At 39.2% G+C, this 26,812-nt stretch overlaps 1 protein-coding gene across 3 annotated transcripts in view; it reads left to right on the forward strand.

Annotated features, from left to right (window-relative positions):
- The window catches only part of jade1 (jade family PHD finger 1), a 93,447-nt gene that overhangs the window by 16,414 nt on the left and 50,221 nt on the right, over window positions 1-26,812 (forward strand). For all 3 annotated transcript variants that reach the window (XM_008112032.3, XM_062983652.1, XM_062983651.1), the window contains exon 2: window positions 7,687-7,764. In XM_008112032.3, the coding sequence (XP_008110239.2) occupies window positions 7,713-7,764 (52 nt within the window). In that variant the 5' untranslated portion in view covers window positions 7,687-7,712. The remainder of the gene's footprint in view (window positions 1-7,686; window positions 7,765-26,812) is intronic.

The raw sequence follows: 26,812 nt of genomic DNA on the forward strand, positions 1-26,812 counted from the left end.
AGGGGGAAAGTTATAGGAGTGGGGGGGGGGGGGGGGGGAGGAATGGGGGAAGGATAGATAAAGTGAAGGAGGGATAGGAAAAAGGGGAAAGTTTATTGACTTCCGATCTTCATAGGTGGTTTTGTTTTTTCTCCATCACTTTTCTATCTTGTCTTATCACTTTGCTTAGTGGTGTGTTTTGATATATGGGTTTGTTGTATTAATGCATGTATCCGCCATAGCATGTGGTTCTCTCATCTCAGCTGCTCTGAGTGGAAAATTGGCAATGCACCCGGCCACAGATTCATTTGCTAGCGGCTGCCTGAGTCCTGCCCATGTATCGCTGCTCCTTCTGCTGGCCTATCTCTGCTGGTATCTTCAACCATTGCTGGGGGCCATTGCTGGCAGATTCCCTGTTGGTGAGACTGCCAAAAGTGGGTGAGTATCGGCTCCATAAAGAAGATTGGCAGGGTGGGCGGCCGATGATGTCAGCTGTTGTGCAGGCTGCCTGCACACTTCTGCCGCTCCCACAATGCTTCTATCCTTGCTGACCTCTTTGGCATGCCGCCATTGTTGCGGGCTGCTTTTAGTGATCCCCTTTAGAGAGGCTGCTGGGGTTTGGTCGTCAGCTGCCCAAGGAGGACTGGCGATGCACCGGCAGTTGTTTCCACCTGTTTTGCTGGCTGCTTGTGTATCACTGCCGCATTCTATCACTGCCTGGGCGCTGCAGGAGTAGGCTGGACTCTTGCTGTGGCTGACTTTTATTATCTGTCTGCTAGCCACGGTTTGTTGCTATCGCCAATGCGACTGCCCCTGTCGCCGTCGCTGGTGCTGCATCATGTTGGCAACAAACAGACCAACAGAGTTTTTCAAGTGGTCAGAGGGCTCCTTCACTCTGATTCTCAGGGTGGGATCCCGGTAGAAACTTCTATTGTGTAATACTGTGGAGGAGCCACCACAGTGATACAAGCGCTAGATAATAAATAGTGCCATTAGCAATAATTCAATGGTTCTTACTCTCAGGTTTGTAATCTTTGATATGGAGCAGTTTTTAAAGTATTGTTTGTTAGCCTTGGGACAGGTGGAGCTTTTCTGGGAAAATATCAAAATGATATTTTTATTTGTCTCATTTCCCGTTTCTTAGTGGGGGTTTGGACTGGATGGCCCATGAGGTCTCTTCCAACTCTACTATTCTATGATTCTATGGTATGAGGAGGAAAAGTGTAAATAGGAGCATGTCAAGTGTAGCAGTTCATTCGTCCCACATTCATAAGGTGTGTGCTATCAGCATTTGTGATAGAGGTGTGCCATCAACATTTTCACAGTGTTTTACACCATTAAAGTTTTATGTGAAAGCTGAATGGCTTATTTAGAAGTATCATGCAGTGTAACCATAGGCCTATATCCATTCATATTTCTGGATATCTGCATTTGAATACTCAGGTTGATCTACAATGTTTTGCTGCCTGAAGCAAATAATAAGATAGAATCAGTTTCCGTTCCGTGGAGAAACATAGGACTGGCAGTTGAACCTTTCTTCAACATTGCCAATGGGATATTTTCTTCTACTGCACATAAAGTATGGCTTAGCAAGTGCAAAGCCAATCCCATAGCATATGTTTTTCCTCCTCTGTATTGATGCCCCAACTGCTGCCTCAGATGACAGCCTCATTTTGTCCAGCGAATACTCTTCTCTTAAAAATCTAGATTTAAATCCTTTCTTAATTATCTACAGGTGGAGAGTCTGAGCAGAAAATCACGAGGAACTAGTATTCAATGCTGTTATTTTTCACTCAACTATGTGTTGACATTTTTGATGCTGTGTGCCTGTGTGTGTTTATGTGTTTGGTCATTAGCCTTGAACACTTCTTAAACAAGAAAACAGGCCTGTGACAGTTGTAGTGTGAGGGTGTAAAATTAGGCAAAAAAGCACTCAAACAAGCAATAAACATTTTAATGAGAAATTGTGTTATTAATAAATAGAAAATCCCTTTTTAGCTAGCATGGCTTTCTTCCCTTTTAGGTATAACACATTTCTGATATGCCTAATTTCAATCAGACATAATTTTAACAGAAATTTTAGGCAGAGATATATGATGAACACTAGTATGATCTCCATACCCATGGAGATACCTTCCAAGATAGACATAGATACCTGAAATCATGGATAATAATATGGCCTATAGTTTGACTATACTTGAGCAGAAACATACCATAGAATGTCATTGGAGGACCTAGCCAGACCCACAAACACTTATGGGGGAGGAGTGGATATTTTGTGGGGCATAGTTACTGTAAGTAAAAATTTGTATATTGTATCTGTGAATAAGAGAGTTTTGCTGTACTTCACTTGATTGAAACTAAAACCATATGGCAAACATTGGATATGTTTATACAAACACTGTAGATACTAAAATGTATGTTTAGGCCTTTACACAGAGTCAGACCATCAGTTTATATGGAGCTCAGAAAAGTTAGATTTTATATTACACCTGTATGACAGAGAGGTTGGACTGGATGGTCCTTGTGGTCTCTTGCAACTCTGGGCCCTTCCAGATAGGTCAAAAAATGTGGGGCCTGTCAGGCATTTGCCTGAAGCATCCAAAGAATGCCTCAGGTAAAAGCAAAACCCTGCTTTGTCCCAAATTAATTAGATAACCTATTCAATCCTGGCCTTCCTGAAAGGCCTGGGTCTAATGGGACATTGGGCCTGTGGGGACTCATCCATGAGTAGTCCTAGGACTACCTGGGGGTGAGTCCCCACAGCCATCTTGCTTCTTGGGGCTTCCAAAAGCTCAGAGGAGTGAGTTGGCGCCCACCCCTTCCCTCAAAACTGCCCTTAAAACTTGTAAAAACTTGCCGGGCTGCCATTATGGCGGTCTTGGAACCCTCCTGATGTATAGAAATGACACACCAGGAGATCGGGGGGGGGGGGGGGGGGGAGGAAAATCGCTCCTCGCTCCCATCTCTTGATGTGTCATTTCTACACATCAGGGCCACTCCAAGACCACCGTAAAGGCAGCCCGGTAAGTTTTACAAGTTTTAGGGCGTTTTTGGTTGTTTTTTTTTTTTTTGGAGGGGGGGGGGGTGTCCCCATGCTATCCCAATAAGCCCATTTTTTGGGGGGGGGCAGACATGTAAATTTAAACCCACGCTGAAGCGAGTTTTTTAAACCTGCTTCAGCGTGGGTTTAAACCATGACTGGAAGCCCCCTCTGTGTTCTGTGAGCTTCCATAATCTCCAACTTAGCAAAACTGCAGGTCATGCTGGCTGATAGAGATTGGGATTTGTAGTCTAAAAATAACTTTTCCAAGTCTATTTTTTTTGTTTAGTGTGATATTGTCTTTATTGAGTTGTAGGGCTCCAGTTTCCAGGTTTTCAGCCAAATATTTATCCATTATATCTATGCCAGGTAGGATAAACATGTAGTTTAATTTAGTTTAGTTTTTAGTATAGTGATATATAAATGTTTTGTGGGCATTATTTCTTTAAGACAAATGTTGATAGCAGAGGCAAAAATAATGTAGAAGAAATTGATATACGTTCCTACATCCCAAAAAGCAGAGCAGTTCAATTTGTTTCTGAAGCCTCTCTTAAAAATCCTCCTGTTGCCTATTCTGCTAAAAAGACATCTAGCTAGACAGAGGAAAGAATGAAAAAGAGAGCTAAGAGATCATAAAAAAGACTTTGTAAAAAACAGCTTCTTTGTCAGAGACTTTGCTGACTGAAGAATGTCTATACATTATTTTAATGATTTGCAACATAAATAAATGTGTATGCCTGTGTCCACTATTTTGTTTTTAAGAAATGGGGACGAATACAAGTGGTTTCATCTTGAATGTGTAGAAACTGGCTGCTTTGTTAATACTTGCCACAGAATTTGTTTTCTATATTCCTTGTTTCAAATGCATAATAATCCTTTAAAAACCCCAATAACAATTTGTGAGCTATTAGACTTCACAGGATAATTGCTCTCCAAATTATTGGAGTAGTTTTTTCTTTCTTTATGATTGAGTGCATCCTGTGCTGTCAGTGACATAAAATCAATAAATGAGTGAAGTTGTAAACCTCTGCCTTTTTTAACACTTTAGTAGCTAAATCTAGTACTACAGCTACTGGTGGAACATGTTAGTCACAGCTAACGTAAGCTCCAATGATTTCAATGAATCTTGGATTTAGCTCAAGATCATGTACCTGCCACATGTTAATTTAATTTAATCTCCCGACAGTCTTCTCCATTAGCTATGCTGGTGTGATGGAAGTTGCAGTTCAACATCTGCAGGATGATATGTTGTCCACACAATTTGTAATCCATATAACATTGAGGGTGAAACAACTAAGTAGAAGCCAGAACACTGATTCATAGGGTCTTTTGACACTATGCACTTATAGCACTGTAATTCCACTATGAGTCTCCTTGTGGAGAGAAATAAACATAATAAACATAATAATAATAATAATGATAATAATAATAATAATAATGTAGGGCCCATCTACAGGGAATAAATCCCGAGTCAGACAGGTCTGAGTTGGGACATGTTCTCAGATCCCAAAAATTTTTTTGTCCTCCATCTAAAATCTGCATTTTTGTGCTGTCTGGAAGCGCCCATAGTTGTTTCTTACGAAGTTGTCATGTTTGTAATTTGGTGAGCCATTACTAGAGAATTATAAATACTATGCCTCCCTCAAACTGCCAATCTCAAAATTTCATAGTAGAATCATGGCTGATAAAGTAGAAGCACATTGTTAATGTTTAGTATGAAAGTACCCAGGATAAGCCTCAATGAATGGCAGAGATTATCTGTTTCAGAAGCAACACCCTCCATGCCTGGTGACAGGAGGGGACTGTGGCTAGCATGTTTCTTCTCGTGTATTGTTAACAAACTTAAAACATGACTAGATGGTGCTTTTTTGTTTTATCATTCCCACTTTTTTATTACTTCCCCATGCTCTTCCCCAGCTGGTTATTTTCTGATTTTTCTTGGCTCTGTGTCCTTGGTGCAGCCAGTGGAGCAGCATATTAGAAGGTGCCACTTGCATGAGAATCTAACTAGTTCAGCCTCTGTACACCAGACTAGAGGCAAATCAGCTTGGCAGCTGTTTCTTAATACTGCACCTGGAAGGCATGCCTTGGGATTTTACTGCTAATGGCTTGGCCAGTCCTCATTGTTACTAGAAACTGAAACATGGCAAACTAAGCCTCAAGAGATTTGATGTATGTCCTATAATACTTGTCACTTTAATTCACACTGAACATTCTTTGCTTCCACTTGTTGTGTAACATTATTTTTACCTTTTTAGCACTTTTCCTATGTGGTCTTTAGGCTTACTGGGTGCTCGCTAGCTATTTTTATTTTGTAACTGAGAATCTGTATTCATTGCATAAAAACACTCTGATGGATCAGTTCTGACAGAGGGACTTGTTAGAACAGAATTTTTCATCTCAAAAGACTGATCCTTGTAGTTATGTTGAGTGTGCAAGCCAGTATGTACTGGACAGATCTCATGGATGTTTGTCATTTTAAATAGCGTTATGAATGCTCCACTGCATGCCCAGTATGAGACGTGTCGCAATGTGGTTCTATTAGTTTTGAATTGATTATTTTCGAAAATGATCTGAATATGTGTTAGATCATTCATAAGGTCAGGCTGCTAAATCAACAATTGCTTTCGGTAATTGTCAAGGAGACTTTGCTTAAGTACAAATTTTGAACTCATTGGTGACCAAATGAAAAGCATTACATGTGTATTTTATTTTATTTATTTCATTTATTGGTACTGTTTCATTATCCAGATGGAAGGCCATAAGGGGGCGTGGCCTCCGCCCAGATAATAAAACAGTACCCATATATTTATTGAATTGCTATCACACAATGGGATTCAAGGTGGCTTACAAAACATTTTTTAAAAGTTAAACTAAAACATTAGATTACAAAAGTTAAAATCAAAAAAGCAACAATTACTTAAAGCATGATTTAAAACTGTTAAAACATGTAAAACATATTTAAAATTACAATTCCTAGTCAAATATTAAGTCCCTATTCCTTGATCTGTTTTCCAAATGACCAAAAACATCTCTGTCTTATCTGGATCATAATTTCAATTTATTCATCTTTATCCAGTTCATTACTGGCAGGGGACACTGGTTTATTACAGAAACATCTTCTTGCAATTGGATGGAAACGAGAAATAAAGTTGGATGTCACCAGCACACTGATGACAGTGAACTCAAAGCTCCAGATGACCTGTCCCAGCAATTTTATGTAAATATTTATCAGAATGGGGGAAAGAGCCAAGCCCTGAATGACACCACAGTATAATACCCAGGTTGTTCAACAGGCATCCCTTAACACCATTTCTCTGAGCCTCTCCTTCCAGGAAAGACTGGCAGCTTTAAAAAACTGTATCTGATCTCATCCCAAAGAAATAACCCAGAAAGATACCATTGCTGATGTTACTGGAACCTGCTGAGAGACCCAGCATAACCGACAGAGTCACATACTCCCCTCTGCATAGTTCCCTTCATAGGTCATTTCTGAAGGCAACCAAAGTTGTCTCTGTCCCATAGCCAGGCCAAGCCAAGAGAGATCTGTTATAGCTACAGTGATCTAATACAGAATCCTAGGCAGTCTAGCTAATTATGCTGTTCAGGGAGTTATTGGAAAAAGCCTTATGCATTGTACATGTGCAGTATTTTATAGTATAAATGAAGTAGATAAGGAAAATATTTTATGTACTGTATTTTTCCTAAGTTGCTATATTACTGCACATTCCTCTCTAACATGTTGGTCACATCAGTGAGTGATTGGTACCTGGAATCCCGAATAGATAGAAGTGGTTATGCAAAATTGGTGTTGTCCTTTACCTTGATAGCTTTTGACTATTTTAACAACTTTGAAATCAGAACAAGAACAATCTTAGGGTTCAAGGACTGGTCTTACAGCAGCAGTTTCATTTATAAGGAACGTTTTGACATCCTTCAGTACAGTACTTCCTTTTATCTCCAGGGATAGATTTTTGCCCATTCTTTTTTGCCATGAAATAGATAAGGGTTTTGTTTCTTTTATATGAAGACACACATGGAAATAGATTATGTGAAATGCCCGCTTTAATTTAGGACCATGTTTTGCATGAATAAAAAATAAAGCTTGATCGTGCTCACTTTTATATCTGGTCTTGTGTTGTGAATGTCCCTTCTCTTAACTCAAAAACCACTTCCATCCAGAGATTGTAAAAGTTTAGAACATTGTGATTTAACCTATATTGGGTCTGACATTCCCTTGTTTTTCTGCCTTCGGTTGTAGTTGGGATAAGTTCCTTCGTTTTCCATCCCCTGCTTGCTCTATCAAGGTCCTTGTTTGAATTCCTCCCTCAGCTGTATAGCCTTTCAGAAGTGCTGGACAGTATAAACAGAGGAACACTATCTGATCTGGTGGAGTTGTGTTATTAAATATTAAACTAAATCTAGATGCAAAGTTCTTAGGATGATCGTGTCTATATAGACATCATTATCTATCTTCACATCTTTTTGCCCATCCCATGTGATAATGTTCCCACTGAAACATCTTTAGGATGTTTATGCTTTGTATTTATGCTGCTTGGTGCCATTTGTTTTCATTTTTGGGCATTCAGTCCTGGAATGGTATTTCATACAGAAACTGATGGCTGTTACTGTTGGGGGTTAACTTCTGTTGTATTGCTTCACAGGCTGCCTGCTGTTACCTGGGAAGATCATGAAACGAGGTCGATTTCCCAGCAGCAGTGAGGATTCTGACGACAATGGCAGTAAGTGCTCTTTTTGTTGTTGTGCTTGGATCACACCAGGATTATGAATTTCATGAAAATTTCATTTTTAATGTGACATTTTAAGTAACAAAGATGTTTTGCATATCAGCTGGATAGAGTATTAATATGAAAATACTTTGCTAAACTCTAGATTTCAACAGGTGAACTGTGGTAAGGCATCCTAAGGCTTTGCTACTGATTACACAGCATGGAATAGTAAATCCCCGCTTTCAAAAAAAGAAATTAACCTAATTAAAGCTCCTTTGGTACATAGTGTTCAAGATATGTATATAGTATTATGTTATTGTTATTGTTGCATATTCAGCAAAAAGATCATTTGCAGCTACTTGTCAAACAAATTTTGGCATAGGATTTATGTTACGTACCCAAGTTGATATTGTGTTTATACTGAAATGCAGTTTACTGTCACACAACGTAGTTTCTTTTAAAAAAAACCAACAGATCGTTTGGGTTTTTAGATTGCTGTATTTGCAAAAGAAAAATCTAGACTGACCCTACAGATGGGTGTGTTTCCTTGTATTTGTGTTCAGCATCTAGTATAGCTCTGCTGGCTTTGCAAAACTACATGCTGCTTGATTCAGTATTTACAAATGTTCCCTTTTTCTTTATCTCTTTGCATGTATCTTTAAGGTAGAGTTGTATGACTGTATTTCATTGTAACTGTTGAATGGTTGGGAATTTGAATGTGCTGTTTGATTTACTCCCTAAATAAGTCTTTACATTGAACCCCTGCTCCTAGGAGTTATGCAAGATTATGTGAGGAATTACCATTGAAGTGAGTTTTGTTTGGTGTAAGTTTATTGTTGGTAGGAGAAACGGATTGCCTAAATTCATCCCTGGAGAATAATTTTCCGTTTTGTGTAAGAAACCAGAGGATCTCATGTACTAAACAGTGCTGTTAGAAACTTCTTATTACAGATAAATTAGCCAGATAATCACGATTTTGGAAAGCTCTTCATGGCACCAACTTTGAGGACATATGTATGGAATCAAGATGGCAGATCAAGGTCCAAATGTTTTTGGTGATTTATGGCTGCATAACCAGGGATTATGGTTAAGTACACAGTCACTGAATTCCTTGGGTAACTGTATTGGCAGAGCTCTGTTCTCCTCCAATGCCCAAATAATCTTGACCTAAGGTCCCTTCCACACAGCTGTATAAAATCCGCATTGAACTGGATTATATGGCAGTGTGGACTCTGCCATATCAAAGAAGATATTGTGGATTATCTGCCTGGATATTCTGGGTTATATGGCTCTGTAGAAGGGCCCTCAGATAATCCAGTTCAAAGCAGATATTGTGGATTATCTGCCTTGATGTTCTGAGCTATATGTGTTGTACCCCAAGGCAGCGTGAGCACTGGAAACCAGACAGAGACCAATAATCATATAATATCTTTATTAAAACAATTATAAATTTAGGAATGAAAAGGTGGAAAGGTTGAGCATATAATAGTCCTTTAAGGAAAGGAATGTATTAGTCCAAAGAACTGAAGGAAAATGTCCAATATTATTGTCCAAAGTCCAGAAACCGAAACACGCTCAAAACTGTTGGAAAGTTCTTGAACGGGGAATAACAAGGAAGCAAGACTGAATAACAAAGTCCAAAGTCACTAAAAAGTTCTTGATATCAAAGCAGGAACGTGATGAAGCTGAGGGCAAACTTGGTTCAGGAACAAGGCAAGGAAGTAGACTTACTCCGGGTCTACTCAGAAGTCGCGGCTCGGCTTGGCCGCCAAGATCTGGGAATTTGGCTTGGAAGAAGCAGGAGCTAGAGTCGGTGAACCTTTCTCAGGAAATAGCAACTTTGACACCGTAGTGTCCACGGTGTAAAACACTTTTATGGAACCCAAATTGATCACAAACAAGAGAAGCCAAACTCCCTAAAGGTTCTCAAGGGAAAACCTTCTATCCATTATCCCCTCAAGATGCCAAGCGGTTACTCCTGCGGAGTCCTTGTTTTTCAGATCTCTGGCGATGCAGAAACTCCCTTCTGTTGAAGGACACATTCTCTGGGGAACTAAGAACATCTGGTTCATCCATGGGAGTAATATTTTCGCTTTCTCTCCCAATTAAGGAATCACCCGAGCTATCAACAGCCGGCAGTTGTAATTGAAAAGAGCTCTGTGGACTGGGTAAAAAGTCAGAATAAGCTTCATGTTCATTTCTGGATCAGGTTCAGAAACCAAAGGTGGCTGGGGTATGACAATATGGTTGTAATACGTAGTATAAGTTTTATTGTGAACTGAGCCTATGTTGAAGTAATCACAGGACTGCACACCTCATGTGTGCAGTTCTACACAGTTTTCCTAAGAGTAAGTTAATATCCTGAATTTCTTTTTTCTCTCGCTTAGTAAAATTTGATCAGAAGAAAGATAAAGGGAAGCCCTTTCTACACTCCCATATAATCCATATTATCAAATAAGATAAAACACATTATCTTCTTTGAACTGGATAATATGAGTCTAAACTGTCATATAATCCAATTCAAAGCAGATAATCTGGATTTTATATGGCAGTGTAGCAGGGACTGGAGAGGGACTAAGCTCTGTAAATAGTTGTACACTGATCACTAAGAGCTCCTCCCCCCACTTGGATTGAGCAAAAGTGATGGCAAGAGTTTGCTCAACCTTCAGAAATTAAAATGGAATATCTGATCTGATGGGAGTTTTTTGCCATTTTCTTGTCATGGCAACAATCTTGTCAAGTTTTCCATCTCCACCCCCAGTTCCTACTTGTGCCTTAATTAGTAATGCTTCCTTTTTCTTAAGTAATACAAAATCCATTGCCTGACCAGCAAGCTAGCTTGGTTCTGTGAATATGTTCTACCCACAGATTAAAAAAAGCTTTGTGGAATTAACTTCTTTTGCAACTTGTTTATGAGTTCATATAAAACAAGGTGGTGAAGCATAATGAATGGAATGAATGGAAATGGTGGCATTCTGAAAAATGTTTTTCCTGTTCAGATAAGTACCGGTAAATTACTTATTCTCTGTATCATTTGCCTGGCTCTCAAGGGCACTGCATTTGGTTTAATGTGAATGTACATCTCCTGGGGTAGAAGGTGATGTTGAAGTGCAGAGTCTTCAAAGTCTGTATTAGTCGCACAGGCTGAGACATTGAACGATGTATTGATGTTTGGGCACATTTTTCATTTGCAGTTTAATATAGATTTGAACTATCATGCTCTTTTAACCAAACGACAATTGAAACTCCCAATAAAGTTTTTAATGATTTATTTGAAGTGAGTGTTAATTTCTTCCTTTGCTGCTAGGTTACTGAGATGTCCCGTTCAAAGAATTTTTACTTTCAGGGAACAGATCCTTTGATAGAAATAAGTTACATAGAATTGCTTGTTTGTGACATTTTTATTATTGTTAAGGCCTGGTAAAGAAGGCTATTAGAGCTGATGGTCATGTACTGGATTCGTGTGTTGCTGGAAAATATAAACTCATTTTTTAAATAATTTTTATTAAAGATTTCTCGATTACATAGGTTAAAAAGAAAGGGGGGGAAATTCTGGGCGAGGGTCGGGGAAGGAAAAGGGAATAGGTGAGGTAAGGGTGGGGAAGGGTGTGAGGAAGTTGGGAAAGTAGAGGAAGGGGAGGGGGGTAAAGGGTTGGGTAATGGAGAGGGGGTATGGAGATAGTCTTCCAATTACTTCCATATCAGCAAGTATAGTAAGGTTGTAATAGTCATTCAGTTTTTGTTTTTACTTTGATAAGTAGTTTCTAAATTTTTCCCATTTTGTTTCCTTGATACATTTTCCTCTAGATTCTTTCAGTAAAAGTGTTAATTTGTCCATTTCTTGTATGTCTGCTAGTTTCTGTAGCCAAAGTTCTTTCGTTGGGGTTTCTGCCAATTTCCATTTTTTAGCAAATGCTATTCTTGCTGCTGTTGAACTGTACATGAATAAAATATCATCATTTTTATCAAATTGTGTGTCTGAATCTGTTATTCCAAGTAGGTAGTATTCTGGTTTGATGGGGAATTTCCTATTTAATATGGTTTGTGTCTCTTCATGTATTATCTTCCAATATTTCTTTGCCTTTTCACATGACCACCAAATATGATAAAAAGAGCCTTCATGGATCTTGCATTTCCAGCAAGCATTGTTGTAGGATTTATACATCTGTCCGAGTTTTTTAGGGGTCATATACCAGCGGTGAAAGACCTTTAGCCAATTCTCTTTCAATTCGGCTGCATATGTATACTTCAGCTTTTTGTTCCATATTAGTTCCCAGTCATCTAGCATGATTGGGTGTCCTATGTTTCTGGCCCAATTCACCATGCAGTTTTTAATTGTTCCTGTCTCTGTTGACCATTCTAGTAATGTATCGTATATCCTGGAGATTGTCTTCTTTTTTAATTGCATAATTTTATCCCAAATCGTATTGGCGTCATTGAAACCAATTTGAGAGTCCTTAATATATTGCTCTTTAATAATAGCATATTGAAACCATGACATACTTTTGAATTTCTCCTTCAGGGTTTCCTGTGGTTTTAGCTCGTAGGTTCCATTTTTTTTCATCAGTAAGTGTTTATAACACGGCCAGGTTGTCCATTGTGTAATGTGTCTTTGAGTGGATTCTAATGGAGAAATCCATAAAGGGGTTTTATTGTGAAAATGTTTCTTATATTTCTCCCATACTTTTATTAATGCTGCTCTCACGAAGTGATTTCCGAAAGTCTTTTCGACCTTTCTTTTATCATATCCCACATACGCGTGCCATCCACGGCGCAAATCGAATCCTTCTAATGTCAGTATGTTGTTATCTTCTAGAGTTGTCCATTCTTTCACCCATTGTAAAGCACATGCCTCATAATAGAGTTTTAAATTTGGTAGACCAAAACCGCCTCTTTTTGTTAGATCAGTCATAAGAGTATAACTGATTCTTGGTCTTTTGCCTTTCCACACAAATTTAGAAATGTCTTTGTTCCATTCCGCGAATGGTTTTTGGGTCCTTATAATGGGTAGATTCTGGAATAAATATAATATTTTTGGGAGCACATTCATTTTGATAACCGCCACTCGACCTAGCAAGGAGATGTTTAAATTTTGCCAATTCAGTAAGTCTTTTTTAATTTCCTTCCATTTGTCCTGATAATTGTTTTTTAGTAGCTGTGCATTTTTTGCAGTAATCCAGATTCCAAGATATTTCATTTTTGTTACTATCTTAAACCCCGTTGATTCTTCTAATTTGTTCTGTCTTTCTTTTGTTATGTTTTTGTTCAATATTTTAGTTTTTTCCTTATTTATGAAAAAGCCTGCTAGCTGGCCAAAACTTTCAATTTTATTGATCCATTTTGATAACTGCGAACATGGTTCCTCAATGAAACATATAATGTCGTCGGCGGAAGCACGGATTTTGTATTCTTGGTTTCTTATTTTGGTACCTTTTAAATGGTCGTCTTTCCGAATGTTCCTGATCAAGATTTCTAAAGCAAAAATAAAAATCAGAGGAGAAAGGGGACATCCCTGTCTTGTTCCTTTTTCAATTGGAATTATTTTTGAGTGATGGCCGTTAATTAATAATTTTGCTTCCTGTTTGGTATAGATCGCCTCAATAGCATTTGCAAAATAATAACCCATGTCCAATTCTTTTATGAGTAATTAAAAAAAAACCCAATTTAAATTGTCAAATGCTTTTTCAGCGTCAATAGCTATTAGGGCAATTTCCTTTTGGTGATATGTTTCGTAATATTCAATGATATCAAGTACACATCTGACATTATCCTTCATGTGCCTGTTTGGTAAAAAACCTTTTTGATCATTTCCTATCCAATTATTCAGGAATGTTTTAAATCTATTTGCTAGAATTGTGGTAAAAATTTTGTAATCCGTGTTCAATAGTGAGATCGGCCTGAAATTCCTTACGTCCGAGTTGTTTGTGTTGTTCTTTGGTATTACTATTATGTCCGCTTGTTTCCAAGATTCTGGGATTATTTTTTCTTTTAATGCTGAGTTCATTATTTGTTTTAGAAATGGCGTGATCTCTTCGGCCAGAATTTTATAGAAAATTGTTGTAAATCCATCTGGGCCAGGAGCTGAGTTGGATCTCATCATTTTTAAAGCTTTTTTAATTTCTTCGTCTGTTATATCTTTGTTTAGTAGTTCCCTTTGGCTTTCTGTTATTTTTTGCAGTCCTTGATTGCTCAGATATTGTGAGATTTCATTTGGGTCTATGTCATTTTTTTGATAGAGTACCTTAAAAAAGTCTTGAAATTGTGATACTATATCTTCATCTCTTGTCAAGGTCTTTCCTTCTTTATTGATTTTGATTATCTGTTGTTTTTGCGCTTTTTTATTTATTTTCCGAGCTAGCCAAGCACCTGGCTTATTTGCATTTTCAAAGCTATACTGCTTGATGAATTTAAGTTGCTTTGCTGTCTGCTCCATTTCCAAATTTCTTTTGTTATTTTTCAGTCCCATTAGAAGTCTAGCTAGTCCTTCTTCGTGAGGTCTCTCTTTTAGCTTTTTTTCTATTAGGGTTATTTCCTTGCTAAGTTCATTCATTTTTTGATTTTTCAATTTATTTCTTTTCGCTTTTTGCTGAATAAAGTGACCTCTTAGGACAGCCTTAAATGTGTCCCATACAATATGGTCACTTGTTTCGGGGATCCAATTAATTTTAAAAAATTCTTGTGTAAGTTTTTTGCAATTATCTATATCTTCTTCTTTTTTGAGAAAATTATCATCCAGTCTCCATTTTTTCATTGTCTTTTTTTGATTTATCTGCATTTCTATTGGACAGTGGTCTGACTTATCTCTGGGTAAAATATTAATATAGTCTACTTTAGTGCAAAGAGAGTTAGACAGCCATACCATGTCGATTCTTGACCACGACCTGTGGCTGTGGGAGTAGAAGGTATAGTCCTTACTTTCCAAATTGTGAATCCGCCAGATGTCTTGGAGGTATAATTCCTCTTTTAATTTTTTGAAGTTTTGTGGTATAAGTCTCGAATTTGCCTGTTTCTTATTTTTTATCTTTTTACTTGTATCTAAATTTATATCCATTATACTATTGAAATCCCCTAATATAATCAATTGGTCAAAGTCCGAATTGGTTAACTGTTTTCTTAATTCGCTAACAAAGTGACGTTGGGGGCCGTTGGGAGCGTAGATATTACAAATGAGTATTCTCTGCATGTCTAGATGAATTAGCACTGCTACGTATCTTCCCTCACTATCCTTAAACTCTAACGTAGCTGGGATATTTTCATTAACATAAAGTACTACACCCCTTTTTTTTTTTGGTCTGAGGAACAGAATTCTTTTCCAATTTTTCTGTTAATTAGCAAGGCCTCATGTTTATACGCAATGTGTGTCTCTTGTAAGGCCACAAAATCATACTTTCCTTTAATTAATTGGTTGAACAAAATTCTCCTTTTATTTGGTAAATTAATTCCGTTAATATTGTTAGAGTAGAATTTCAGTTGACGGTCCAATTTACATACATTCCTGTCCGAGTTCATCGTATACTTCTTTCTTCTTATTACTTTCTCTGTTGGTAGTTTCTTCTTCTTCAGTTATTATTTCTTCCTCTGTTACGTTTTTTTCTTCTTCCTCGTCTTCTCCTCCCACATCCGACATATCCGAGGCAGGCCGAGTTTTGGTTGTCCTGGAGCTCAGAGCCAATGGAGAGTGATGCCTTGCTCTTTTTGGTTTTTTCTTTTTTGTTGATGGAGGAGTTGTGTCTGGAGAGTGTTTTACTTTGCCTTGTATGTGTTTTCTATAAAAGTCTTTTGCTTTGTCTTCAGATGTGAGCCAGTATCGTTCTCCTTCCAGGGTTACCATGATGCCTTCGTTTCTTTCCCACCTGAATCTAATCTTTTGCCTTTTCAATTCCTCCGTTAGGAAGAAGTATTTTTTCCTTCTAGTTAAGGTTAGTTGAGGGAATTCTTTTAATATTATAATCTTTCTTTCTTTGTAATTCAATGGGTTTCGATTGTTTTTCAGCAATACTTCATCTCGTATTTTTTTCCTCACAAAATGCACAATCACATCCCTCGTGGCCTTGTTTCTTCTTGAAAAATTCGTTTGTATTCTGTAAACCTTGTCTAGCTCATATTCGATGAATTCTTCAGATTGGGATAGCAACTTGGCTAGTAGTTTGATAATGATTTGTCTAATGTCTTCATTGGTTTCCTCTTGAATGTTACGGAATCTTAATTGAAATTCTTTTTCATGTTGTTCCGTTTTTTCCTGTAGTTTCTCCATTTTTTCATTCTTGGCTTCTAGTCTTTCTAATTTATTTTGTAGATGTGTTTGAGTCTTGGTTAGCTTTTGATTTTCCAATTTCAGATCATTAATATCCTTGAGGGATTTAATCATTTCTTTTTTCAGCTGTCCAATATCTTCTTTAATTTCTTTTTTCATGTCCCTCATTTCCTGATAGAGTTCTCTTTGTTGTAAATTTTGTTGGTCCAATTTCATCTGTGATTGTTGTTGGTGTTCTTCTTGTCTTTCTGCTAACTTCTGGATCTCTCGAAGGATATCTTTGAGATTGACCTCCTCGGTTTGAGAAGATCTTCTCACCAATCCTCTGTTGTCTTTTATGTCCTTATCGAATTTGGTCTTGGGAACCGCCATGGTGTGGGTTGAGTTATTTTAGATGACCAGTTCGTCCTGTGGATATTTAAGAAAAATAAAAAAAAGGGGGGGGGGGAAGTAAAGGATGTAAAAAGAAGATAAAAATGTAAAAGAGAGATAGTGAGGGCAAGCCAGAAGAGGCAAGCGAAAAAGAGGGGAAAAGAAGTAGGGAGGGAGGAAACCAAAAGACAGAAAGGGATGGAGGATCAAAGAAAAAAGAAAAAAAAAAAGGGGCAAACTTGGGTCCTTTAAGTCGCTGTTAGCACAGTCTGCTTGTCACCAGATTTCCAGATAGCATCTGCAAGCGCCTCCTGCTGTCCTTCGTCTTCCTACCTTCTTGGCTGGACTTTATCTTCTCCTCTTTCTTCCTTAACGGAGTTTAGAAAGTGACGGACCAGTCGCACTTCCTGGGCAGATGAAGTTTTCCCTTCTCAGGGCAAGATATGAAGTTCCGTTTCCGGCTTATTGCCGCCACTCTCCGCCCCCTTTGATCCCGCGAGAATTCCGCTGTTATCTCACTGGCACACAGATAAGGAGGAGGGTAAGATAGTCAAAACAATTTATGTCAAGGTCATAGGAGTTTGATTGTTTTGTGGCGACACCTTTCTGGTTTATGTCAATGTCCTTCTAAGCAGACTCTCCTCCGCGTTCGAGTCTTAACACATGGCTAAATGTATTATATAGGTTTGGCGCGTCTTTCCCTGAGAGTTCCTCGCTTCTTCTCTATATTCACCATCAAATCGCCCCGTTTGGCTAAGCAGTCAGAGCGACAGTTCAGCCCTTCTTAAGGCAGATAGGAGGATAAAGTTTTGTAACTTTGTTGTTTGGCTATATAAACACGGGTAGCGGCTCTTTGGTAACCATCGTGTCTCCACGGGATTCCGAGGGGATAGCCGGGTTTGTGGAGTGAGGGTGGATTTGCCCCTCTCCCTGAGGTGGATCGGGGAGCAGCCCCTCAGTGCGCGCCGCTGCCGGGCGTCTTAGAGGTGTCTCCTTGAGGGAGGCACCCCTTTTGGCACCATCGGCCGGTCGCGCTCCGAGGTTTGTGCTCCCTCGCCCCCTCGCTCCTTCGTCTCCTTCGTCTCTCTTAGATTGGCATTTGTTGGATTGTTGGATTGTTGCTTTAAGTTGTCTTGCAAATTATATTTAAATATTTATCTACTTTATCGTGCTAGCAGGAAGGGGAGTTTGTTTGAAACTTACGTTTCCTTGCCCTTCCTTGCCTTCGGTTTCTTCTGTGTCTTCTCAAATAGTTAAAAGAGCTAGGTCGGCAGTTTGTGCCGGCTTACCGCCCGCTGCCGTCCCCGCGGTTCGCGCTCCCCAACAACAACCCGGACCCGTTCCCCCCCGACAGAATTCGGGGGGTCGGCTCAACGGGGTGATGGGGCCTTGCGTCCCTTCTTGTATCGATCCACAAGAAGAGGGGAGCCGATGCTCTACCCAACTGCTGGAACGTTGATCTATCGAGAGCTCTCAATAGACCCGTCCTGCCGCCATGTCAGCCCACCGGAAGTCCGAAAATATAAACTCAGACTAGCTTCAACTTCTGGATACTAACTGCATGAGTTCAAGACATGTCTCTGTCATTTGAGATATGGATTTTTAATGAAAAGAAATGAAAACTGTTCTATTTATGTTCAGAAAGCAATTAAAGGCTGCTTTCCTTTGACTGTGATTATTGTTTTTTATACAATAACAAAACTGATCTTGGAAAAGTTACTTTTTGGACTATAACGCTTTACATTCCCCAGCCAGCATGGCTGCTGATCATGTTAGTCTGGAGATTGTTAGCATAATAATACAAAAAATGAATTATTTTTTTCCAAATTCTGTAACCCCTTGCCCTTCTAAGGACATCCTGATGGTAAAGGTAATGAGTTTATTGCTGTAAATATTCCTGGAAATTAAAAGACAGAAGTATTCTTCCTTGTTCCTTCCAAGTTATCGTGATATTATAAATAACATTTCTAGATAACTTGCTCCTCCATTAGCTTTTTTGATAAAAATTATTTTTCAGATCTCCTTTTTCTGATTTCCTTTCAGAAAGAAGTATGTTTTTCAGATTAGTTAAAGAAGCTTCTTTTCTTGATTAGTTTCTGATTCTGTTCTGTTTTTACCCTTGTCGGGCCGGGCTGTGGTGCAGGCTGGTGAGCAGCCTGCTGCAATAAATCACTCTGGCCATGAAGTCATGAGTTTGAGGCTAGCCCATGGCGGGGTGAGCACCCGTCAATTAAAAAATAAAAAATAGCCCCTGCTCGTTGCTGACCTAGCAACCCGAAAGATAGTTGCATCTATCAAGTAGGAAATAAGGTACCACTTATAAAGTGAGGAGGCAAATTTAACTAATTTACAACGTTGGAATGAGGAAGTGCGGTCACAGTGGATGATGAAGCAACTGCTCCCCCCTGTGGCCAGAATCGAACATCCCCTCAGGAGAAGGTTAAATTGGTTCTGCGTCTGTTTCTGTCTCGGTTCTATGTGTATATGGGCATTGAATGTTTGTGTCAGGACCCAGGCTGCAGAGCACCAATAACCATACGCAGAGACCAGAATCTATCTAATATCTTTATTACAGGATTATATAAAGTCAATAAAAACAAGTGAAGAATATAGTTCAGAAGTAGACCTTTCAGGAAAGGTCAAATATAGTCCAGGAAAACAATGTCCAATATGTGATATTAGAGTCCAAAGTTGTAATCCAATAACCGAAACACACACTTTGCCAAGCAAAGTGTGGGGAAATGACAGGGTCCTTTAGTCCAATGGAGCTTGGCAACAATGCTGGAAGCAAACTAGATTCTTGGCAAACAAGGCTTGATACGTGGCAGCAAGAGGCAAGAAACAAGAACAAGGTCCGTGGCGAGGTCCGTGGAAACAAGGAAAGCTTGATGCTAGAACAAGGTCCGAGAAACAAGGCTTGGAACTTGGTCCTGGAGGCAAGGGACTGGAGTAGCGTAGTCCACACACGATCTCACTCCACAAGGTGACGAATTGACTCCGCAAGGATTTCTTTGCGGGCAAACACCTATATAGGATCTTGTTTTCCCGCCAAGGAACACTTTCCCTGGGGAACAAGAAACGAAACCCATACTGTGTCCAGATGCATGACTCCTTAAGATTTCCCAAGGGAAACAGGCTTAATCAGTTAATTGTCTGGCAGCAATCCTGGCGCTTCTGCGAGTCGCCTCCCTAGCGCCTCTATCTCGATTATAATAATCCCGGCGAGAAAATGGGGGAGATTTCTGCTCAAGGCTTGTTTGGCTGACTTCTTGTGGGCAAACATCTTGCAGGTGCAAGGGCTCCAATTCTGACTGAAACGGTGGGAAACCCAAGTTTTCCTCTTCATCTGCCACAATAGTACTGGGAACGGGACTACATGGCCCATGAGTCATCACAGTTTGCCCTATATGTATATAATGTGATCCGCCCTGAGTCCCCTTCGGGGTGAGAAGGGCAGAATATAAATACTGTAAATAATAATAATAATAATAATAATAATAATAATAGTCTCTCTTACAGCTACATATTATTCTGGGAAAAACCTGTTTGTTCCTCCTCTTTGCTCCTCCCTCCATAACTTTTCAGTCTCCTGCCTAGAAAAAGAAAGTATGAAGAAGAAGATAAGGGGTAGAATAATCAGAAGAAAAGGCATATTTAAAAAAGAACATCATAGTTTTTATCAGTGCTAAGGAAGAATAGACTTTCCTAGTAAAACTCCCTCTGCCCTTTTCTTCTGTTGAGTCATAACATGCTTGATTTCCTTCAATCTACTCTGAACTTTATGGTCTTGTGGCTTTACAGAATAATATTGCTTGCACCGAACGAATTGGAAAATCCTCATTGACTTTAAGGGGAGTGAGTCTCCTAGCTTTCAATAGTGCATTCTGAGGTTGAGGGGTTTTCTGTAATGTTTTATGGTCATTTATTTTAGTATCAGGCTGAACTGATAATTTTAGGGCTAAATGCCAACGGAAATTTCACAGTAATCTCTGGAAAAGTAGTTCATAAAATAGTCTGTTAAAGGGAATTGCAAAAAAATTAATAATGTTTACTAAAGTAGAAACAGTAGGTCCTTTACTTTTGCCGGAGGTTGTAGAAAGTGTGAAGTATTTATTTTATTTTTTTACCTCAGTGAACAAAAACGTATCTAGGAATCCCTTCTCTGGGTGATTCAACGGTCAAGTGCCATCTTCTGTCAGAGGTTGGCCATAGAATTTCCCTGGACGACCTTAAGATTCCTAGGAAAGTTTATGATCTCCAGGATGAGTCTATGGTCAAGGTCTGACAGAAGATGACTATAGAGTCACCCTGGAGGACCTAGAGATGAGAGAGAACATATAAATAAAACTCACAAATAATCAAACCTACTAAAATTAAACTTGTTAATGTGGAGGGCTGACTGACTGTACAGTATGTTGTTTTTTGAACATGTCTGCTGTTGTTATGGAAACATGTATCACTTCAAATTTTGGGCTGCAACTTCCATCATCCCCCACCCAGTGTGGACAATAATCAGAGGTGATGGGAATTATAATCCAACAACATATCTGAAGACATAGATCCAGAGAAGCCTGGCATAGAACTGTTGTATTGAAAATATTATAATGTTATGTTGTAAACAGTTGAATGTAGTTCAATAGGAAATAAAAAAGGCTGTTTACATAATTTTTTTGTTGGCAAATTGTAGTACAACCAGATTACCAAATGCCATGGAGAAAAATATCATTATTTCAAAGGGACTCAATATATAAATATCATATAGCAGGTTGGTAGTATATTATAGTAGACATGTCCATGCTGAGAGTCAGCATGGTGTAGTGTAGGTATGGACAAACATTGGCCCTCCAGGGTTTTTTGACTTCAAGGCCTATAATTCCTAATAGATGGTAAACTGGCTGGGATTTCTGGGAGTTCAAGTCCAAAAGTTTGCCCACTCTTAGGGTAGTGGCTTGAGTGTTGGATTACAACTCTGGAGACCAGAGTCTGAATCCCTGTTTGGCCATGGAAATCCACTGAGTGACCCTGGACAAGTCACACTCTCAGCCTCCGAGGAAGGCAAAAGCTAATCCCCTCTGAAGAAATCTTGCCATCAACCTCCAGCCCTTCAGGTGTTTTGGACTTCAGCTCCCAGAATTCCTGACCATTGGCTAGGGCTTCTGGGAGTTGGAGGCCCTAATACCTAGAGGCCTGCAGGTTGAAGAGGCATGCCTCTCTCCATAAATCGAAAACATCTTGAGTGCACACAACATCACTATCCATTCCTAGTGTGTGAACATAGGGCATATGGCTTTACACTACTATCTAAAGAAATTCCTGCTTGACTTCACAGAAGTTGTATAAAATCTAGTGCTGAATATTCAAACTTTAATAAGTATTCCCAGAGGTGGTACAACCACCAGGCCAACTAGGCAGTTGCCTGTGGCGCCATCTTGTTGGGGGCACCATCGAGACAACTCCTGTCTCCTGCGGCCTACCTCCGCAAGGTATTGAACTGCTTTTTCTGTTGATTTGTTGTAAAACATGAGGTTTTAGTGCTTAATTTGTAAAATCTTAATGTAATTTGATGTTTAATAGGCTTTTCCTTAATCCCTATTTATTATCAAACATTTTCGCTTATCCAACGCTTTTATTTTTCAGTGATTGGTTTGGGGAGGGGCGCCAAAATTCTGTTTGCCTACACTTGAAAAATACCTAGGGCCGGCTCTGAGTATTCCGAGTCACCTTAATTAAATGATTCAAAAGGTCATGATAATATTGTGGCTTGAAGTCTTCTTTCACATGTAGGAAATTAAACAAGTTTTCTGTCTGGTTAGGATTTTGGTAATCTGTGTATATGTGTTGTCACAGCTAGATCATTTAATCACCTATTAAGTGATCAGGCTGTGACAACACATATATGTTTCAGATTTCCATTTATTCCTAACCTCTGCAGGTTAGTCAGTTTTGGACACGGGTGTATTCTGATGGCTTTCTGCTGATACATTTAGTGCTGCTCTAGAAGCCATGATCAACCTCTGGAACACAGAAATGAACACACATGTCTGACTCAGCTCTCTTAGCACTGTATAATTAGAGGCCAGCTGGCTGCCTCATATATCACAAGGCTTTGGGCAGTGAAAAAGCAGGGTTGACAGGTAGAATGCAGTGGGCTCTGTGATGATGGCAGCAGAGAGAGTCAGTCATTCCATTTGTTTGATACTGTCCAGAAATCTCCTTCCCAAGAAACCCTGGGAGGCTATGTCTTTTAGCAGCACTCTGTAACTTAACATTCAGAATATTCTGTGGTTAAAATACCAGATTTGCTCTGTTCGTGGTGCCAAAATAATTGCAATACATTGTGATTTTTAATGTGAAGAGGCAGTTGCATAATAACCTCTCTTGACCGTCTGATTCACACTGCAGTCCCAGCAGCATTATGTATTTGACAAAAATGTTTGAAATAAGAAAAAGAAGTGCATGAGTGTTTGTTGAAGACTTTCATGGCCAGAATCACTGGGTTGCTGTGTGTTTTCTGGACTGTATGGCCATATTAAGTGCAACACTTCTCTTGTCTTTTGAGAATTGCTGTGATATTATTACACAGCTTAGGTTACACATCTTTACCAATATTCTGCATTGGTTAAATAACGTCTCCTGGCTTAGTCCCACTTCCCCAGTTCCCTTTAATCAGCAATCATTGGGTGAAGGAGGTCTGTTCAGCTGGCAGTCAGCATGAAGATGCGGCCAGTGAGGCTGCAGTGATTGGAAGCATACCTGTCGCAAATCTTTCCTGTATTCTTAGTTGGTGGCAAGAAGAGTTTGAAATGTCATCCTCTTTACACCTCAACCATGAACTTCTTAGAGCTCCTTTATCCAATTTCACTGCTGGCTGTTAAGGAGGACTTGGGGGTGCATTTTACATAGTTCTGCAGCAAGACTATGTCGTCTTACTGAATACAGAACAGTTATGGACCAGGTCTAGGTTATGAATACGTAATTGTAATAATGAATGCCAGCCCTTTTAAATAAATTCAATAATTTTGGCACACAAAATGTGATATTTGGTAAATGCATAATATTTTAAGTGAAAATGCTAATATGAATATGAATTATGGCACTTTTAAAAGTATAGGACTTTCAGGAAGTATGAAATTTTCCAGTTTTGACCTGGACACAAGATGTCACAGGAAATCTTAAACTCAGGTAAATGTCCTGTTTGAGCTGGGACTGAACCCAACCCATGTCTCTCAAAGAGATTTAGTTGATCTCAGGTACAAGCCATGGCTGCAAAACAGATCTGCCATTGTTAATTACTGTATGTACTAGAATGTAATGCACTTTTTTTTGGGGGGGGGGGGGGCTTAATTGCTTAGCCAAAATGCAGGTGCACGTTACATTCGATGGCACATTAGAATCGCATGCCAAAACGTGCTTGATCCCTGGGCTGGGGAATACAGTACCTTCAGGCTCAAGGTATTGTATTCCCCAGCCTCTGCCTGATGGAGCCACTGTGGCTTCCCCACCAGCCCCATTCAGGCTCTGAAAGAGGCCAGCTGGAAAGCTATGCCAGTCAGCCAAGCCAGGCTGGGCTTGGCTTGGCGAGGGGAGCCACTTCTCCTTGCCTCCCAACTGAGAAGCGAAGGAGAAGGAACCTCCCTTCCCAAGTCCATTTTCCATAGCCCCCCTTTGAGAGGCTAAGAAAAACAGACCCCCCTTTCCCAGGTCTGTTTTCTTTAGCCTCCCATTGAGAGGCTAAGGAAAAGGTACTCTCCCCTCTCCCCCCCCCCCCCCCCCTTCCCAAGTCCTTCCTTCAAGGATATCTCTGGCAGAGAAGTAACTCTTCTGGTGCTCAAGAAGGTAAGATAACTTTTATAGTATATTTAAAGCCCTCCTAACTTCCTATTCTGATATCTGTTTATTATTCTTATAATTCTTATTATTATTCCTGCTGTTATATTGAAATGAAATGAAATGAAATGAAACTTTATTTATAGTCCGCCACATCTCCCCGAAGGGACTCAGGGCGGCTCACAACAAAATACACAATGGCAAACATTCAGTGGCGACAGTAATATGTAATATTGTCAAAATGTTATAAAATGCCCTATGACTATAATGTTGTTCCTATACCGATGGATATGATCCATCAGATAGTCCGGACCTAAGACTTTATAGGTCATAATGAACACTGAGAATTGTACCTAGTACCATCTAACAAAGGTGAACACATCTTGTTTGCTGTTAAAATGGTGTGTGAAAATAGTGTTTACTACTTTCTGTGGGCACTAAGATGGTACTGTTCAACACATGAGTATCATCTTTGTCATAAGTATTGTTCCTCATCTGTAATGTGAAGCCTCACTTTTCTTCTCTCTGCCTTTTCTTTTGAGGCTCCTTAAGGAAAAGGTTACCTGATGTTGTCCTCCATTGCTGAAAGATTCTAACACTTCTTATTTTTAAAGAAGGAATTCTAAGTGCACAGCAACACCTTTTTGGAACAAATTACAAAAAGGGCACTTTTTGCTGCTGTGCATTGCATTCACCAGCAAATCTTTGTTTAGTTTCAGGGTCTTGAAAATTGAGGTGTCCATTAGATTCGATGGCACACTAGATTCAAGTAAACACAATGATAGTTGCAGCAGTTGTTATAGCAGATGAGGCTCTACTTCTCCATAATTATGTAGCTGGAACTCAAGGCTACAAGGGAAGGTTGAGAAGATAGGTCTTGTATAGAAAGGGTAGATCTAATGAATGAATGCATGCTGGTAAGCCTTTTATGGTCAAAGTAACAAAGAAATTTCAACTGTGTAGATATGACTCTTTAGTCCCCTTCTACACTGCCATGTAATCTGGATTATCAAAGCAGATAATCTGGATTTTATATGGCAGTGTAGAAGTGGCCTAAAAGCATGGAAAGTGAAGAAAGCAGAAAAGTAAAGGGTACAAACTCCCATGTACCCTTCCCAGTTAGGCAAAAGGATTCCAATAAGAGCTAAGTTCCTTATTAATTTGAATGTTCTGCTAAAGTTAATAGTGAAGCTGGCTCTGGTAGGTACAGATTAATCCTTCTGTGCCATTGAACACCTATGTTAGGTTTGTTGGCATTCTGTGCACCCCCAAACCCATCTGCCTCGTGGTAGTATCATGTACACTATTTAGATAAATGTCACTCAAGTAAAAACAAATATTTTGTTGCAAAATACTGCTTTATAATATTTTGAGGACAACTCAGTAGACTCAGAAGGATACTTTACTTCAGTATTTTATACATAACTATCATGTATGTGACTTGACATTCATCAACTTTACAGTCTTTTCATCTGATTTCTCAGGAGTTGCAAATAAATCTTGACTGCACCCACTGCCATCAAAGCTGCTTATAAAAAGCAGGGCACAGAACAGAAAACTTGGCCCATATTTATATTAAAATATGTATCCCTTGCAAGAATTAAGTGGCATGACAAATTATATCTTTTGCTTCCTGAGGATTCATTGTTGCAGTTCCCTTTGTTGTAGAGGACAGAATAGTGGCTGAAGGATTTTAAATTTGATGGATTTTGCCTTTTCATATCTATAAATTTAAATCACAGATTTAGTGCTTGTATAAGGTTCCAGAGAACCTTGGCTATCATGGATGCTTCACATGGCTGGTGCATGCAGTTTATCTGCTCTTGTTTTCCATTGACTTTCTAGAAAGGAAAAATGTGAGAATCTATAGAAATAATTGAAACATAACTCTTATTATCTTTCAACATTGGCTATGTTAGTTAGGGGTAATAGAAGTTACAGTCTAGTTATATTAGAAGGGCATGTCATCCAAAAATTGAACTTGGACTGTTGTTCCTTTTAGAGCAGAAATGGAAATTGTGTAGTTCATAGAATGCAGTGGATGCAGTGTAGCCCTTGAGATCCCCACTGACCCTTTCCTCCAGTCAAAGCAGTAGAAAAGTCATACCAGAATAGAACAAAAAGCTGACCAGGAGCAATGTGACATAATTTCTGGTTATCCAACATGGTAGCTATGGTGGCATGCTGAAGCTCTCTGGAATTCTAGAAAATAAGAAAATGTGGCCCTCTGGGCTTGAAAATATATACATCCAGCTGTACAAGCCAGATTTCCCCCATGTCTTAACTTGACTTTGTAACTGTGTTTACAACTGTCTGAATAGAATTCAGTCCCCTTTTAAGTTGCTCTGATTTCTACTGATGGTTATTGAATTAACAGAGATGGTGCCAGCATCATCTCACACTCAAATATCACACTATATTTTACGCAGTATGTAGTCTAAGGATGTCCTTCATGCAATTTAAGCTTTAGAGTCTTTAGGTGACAAGTTGAATGGTTCTCCCAACATGAAAATACTACCCTCTAAGCCTTTGCCTATAGTTCTATAAGGTTACTTTCAGAGCTTTCCAGCAGGGGCACCCCAGATGGTCACATGTTTTTTGTGGTCA

The sequence above is a fragment of the Anolis carolinensis genome, chromosome 5, assembly GCF_035594765.1.
Source record: "Anolis carolinensis isolate JA03-04 chromosome 5, rAnoCar3.1.pri, whole genome shotgun sequence".
Classification (NCBI taxonomy): domain Eukaryota; kingdom Metazoa; phylum Chordata; class Lepidosauria; order Squamata; family Dactyloidae; genus Anolis; species Anolis carolinensis.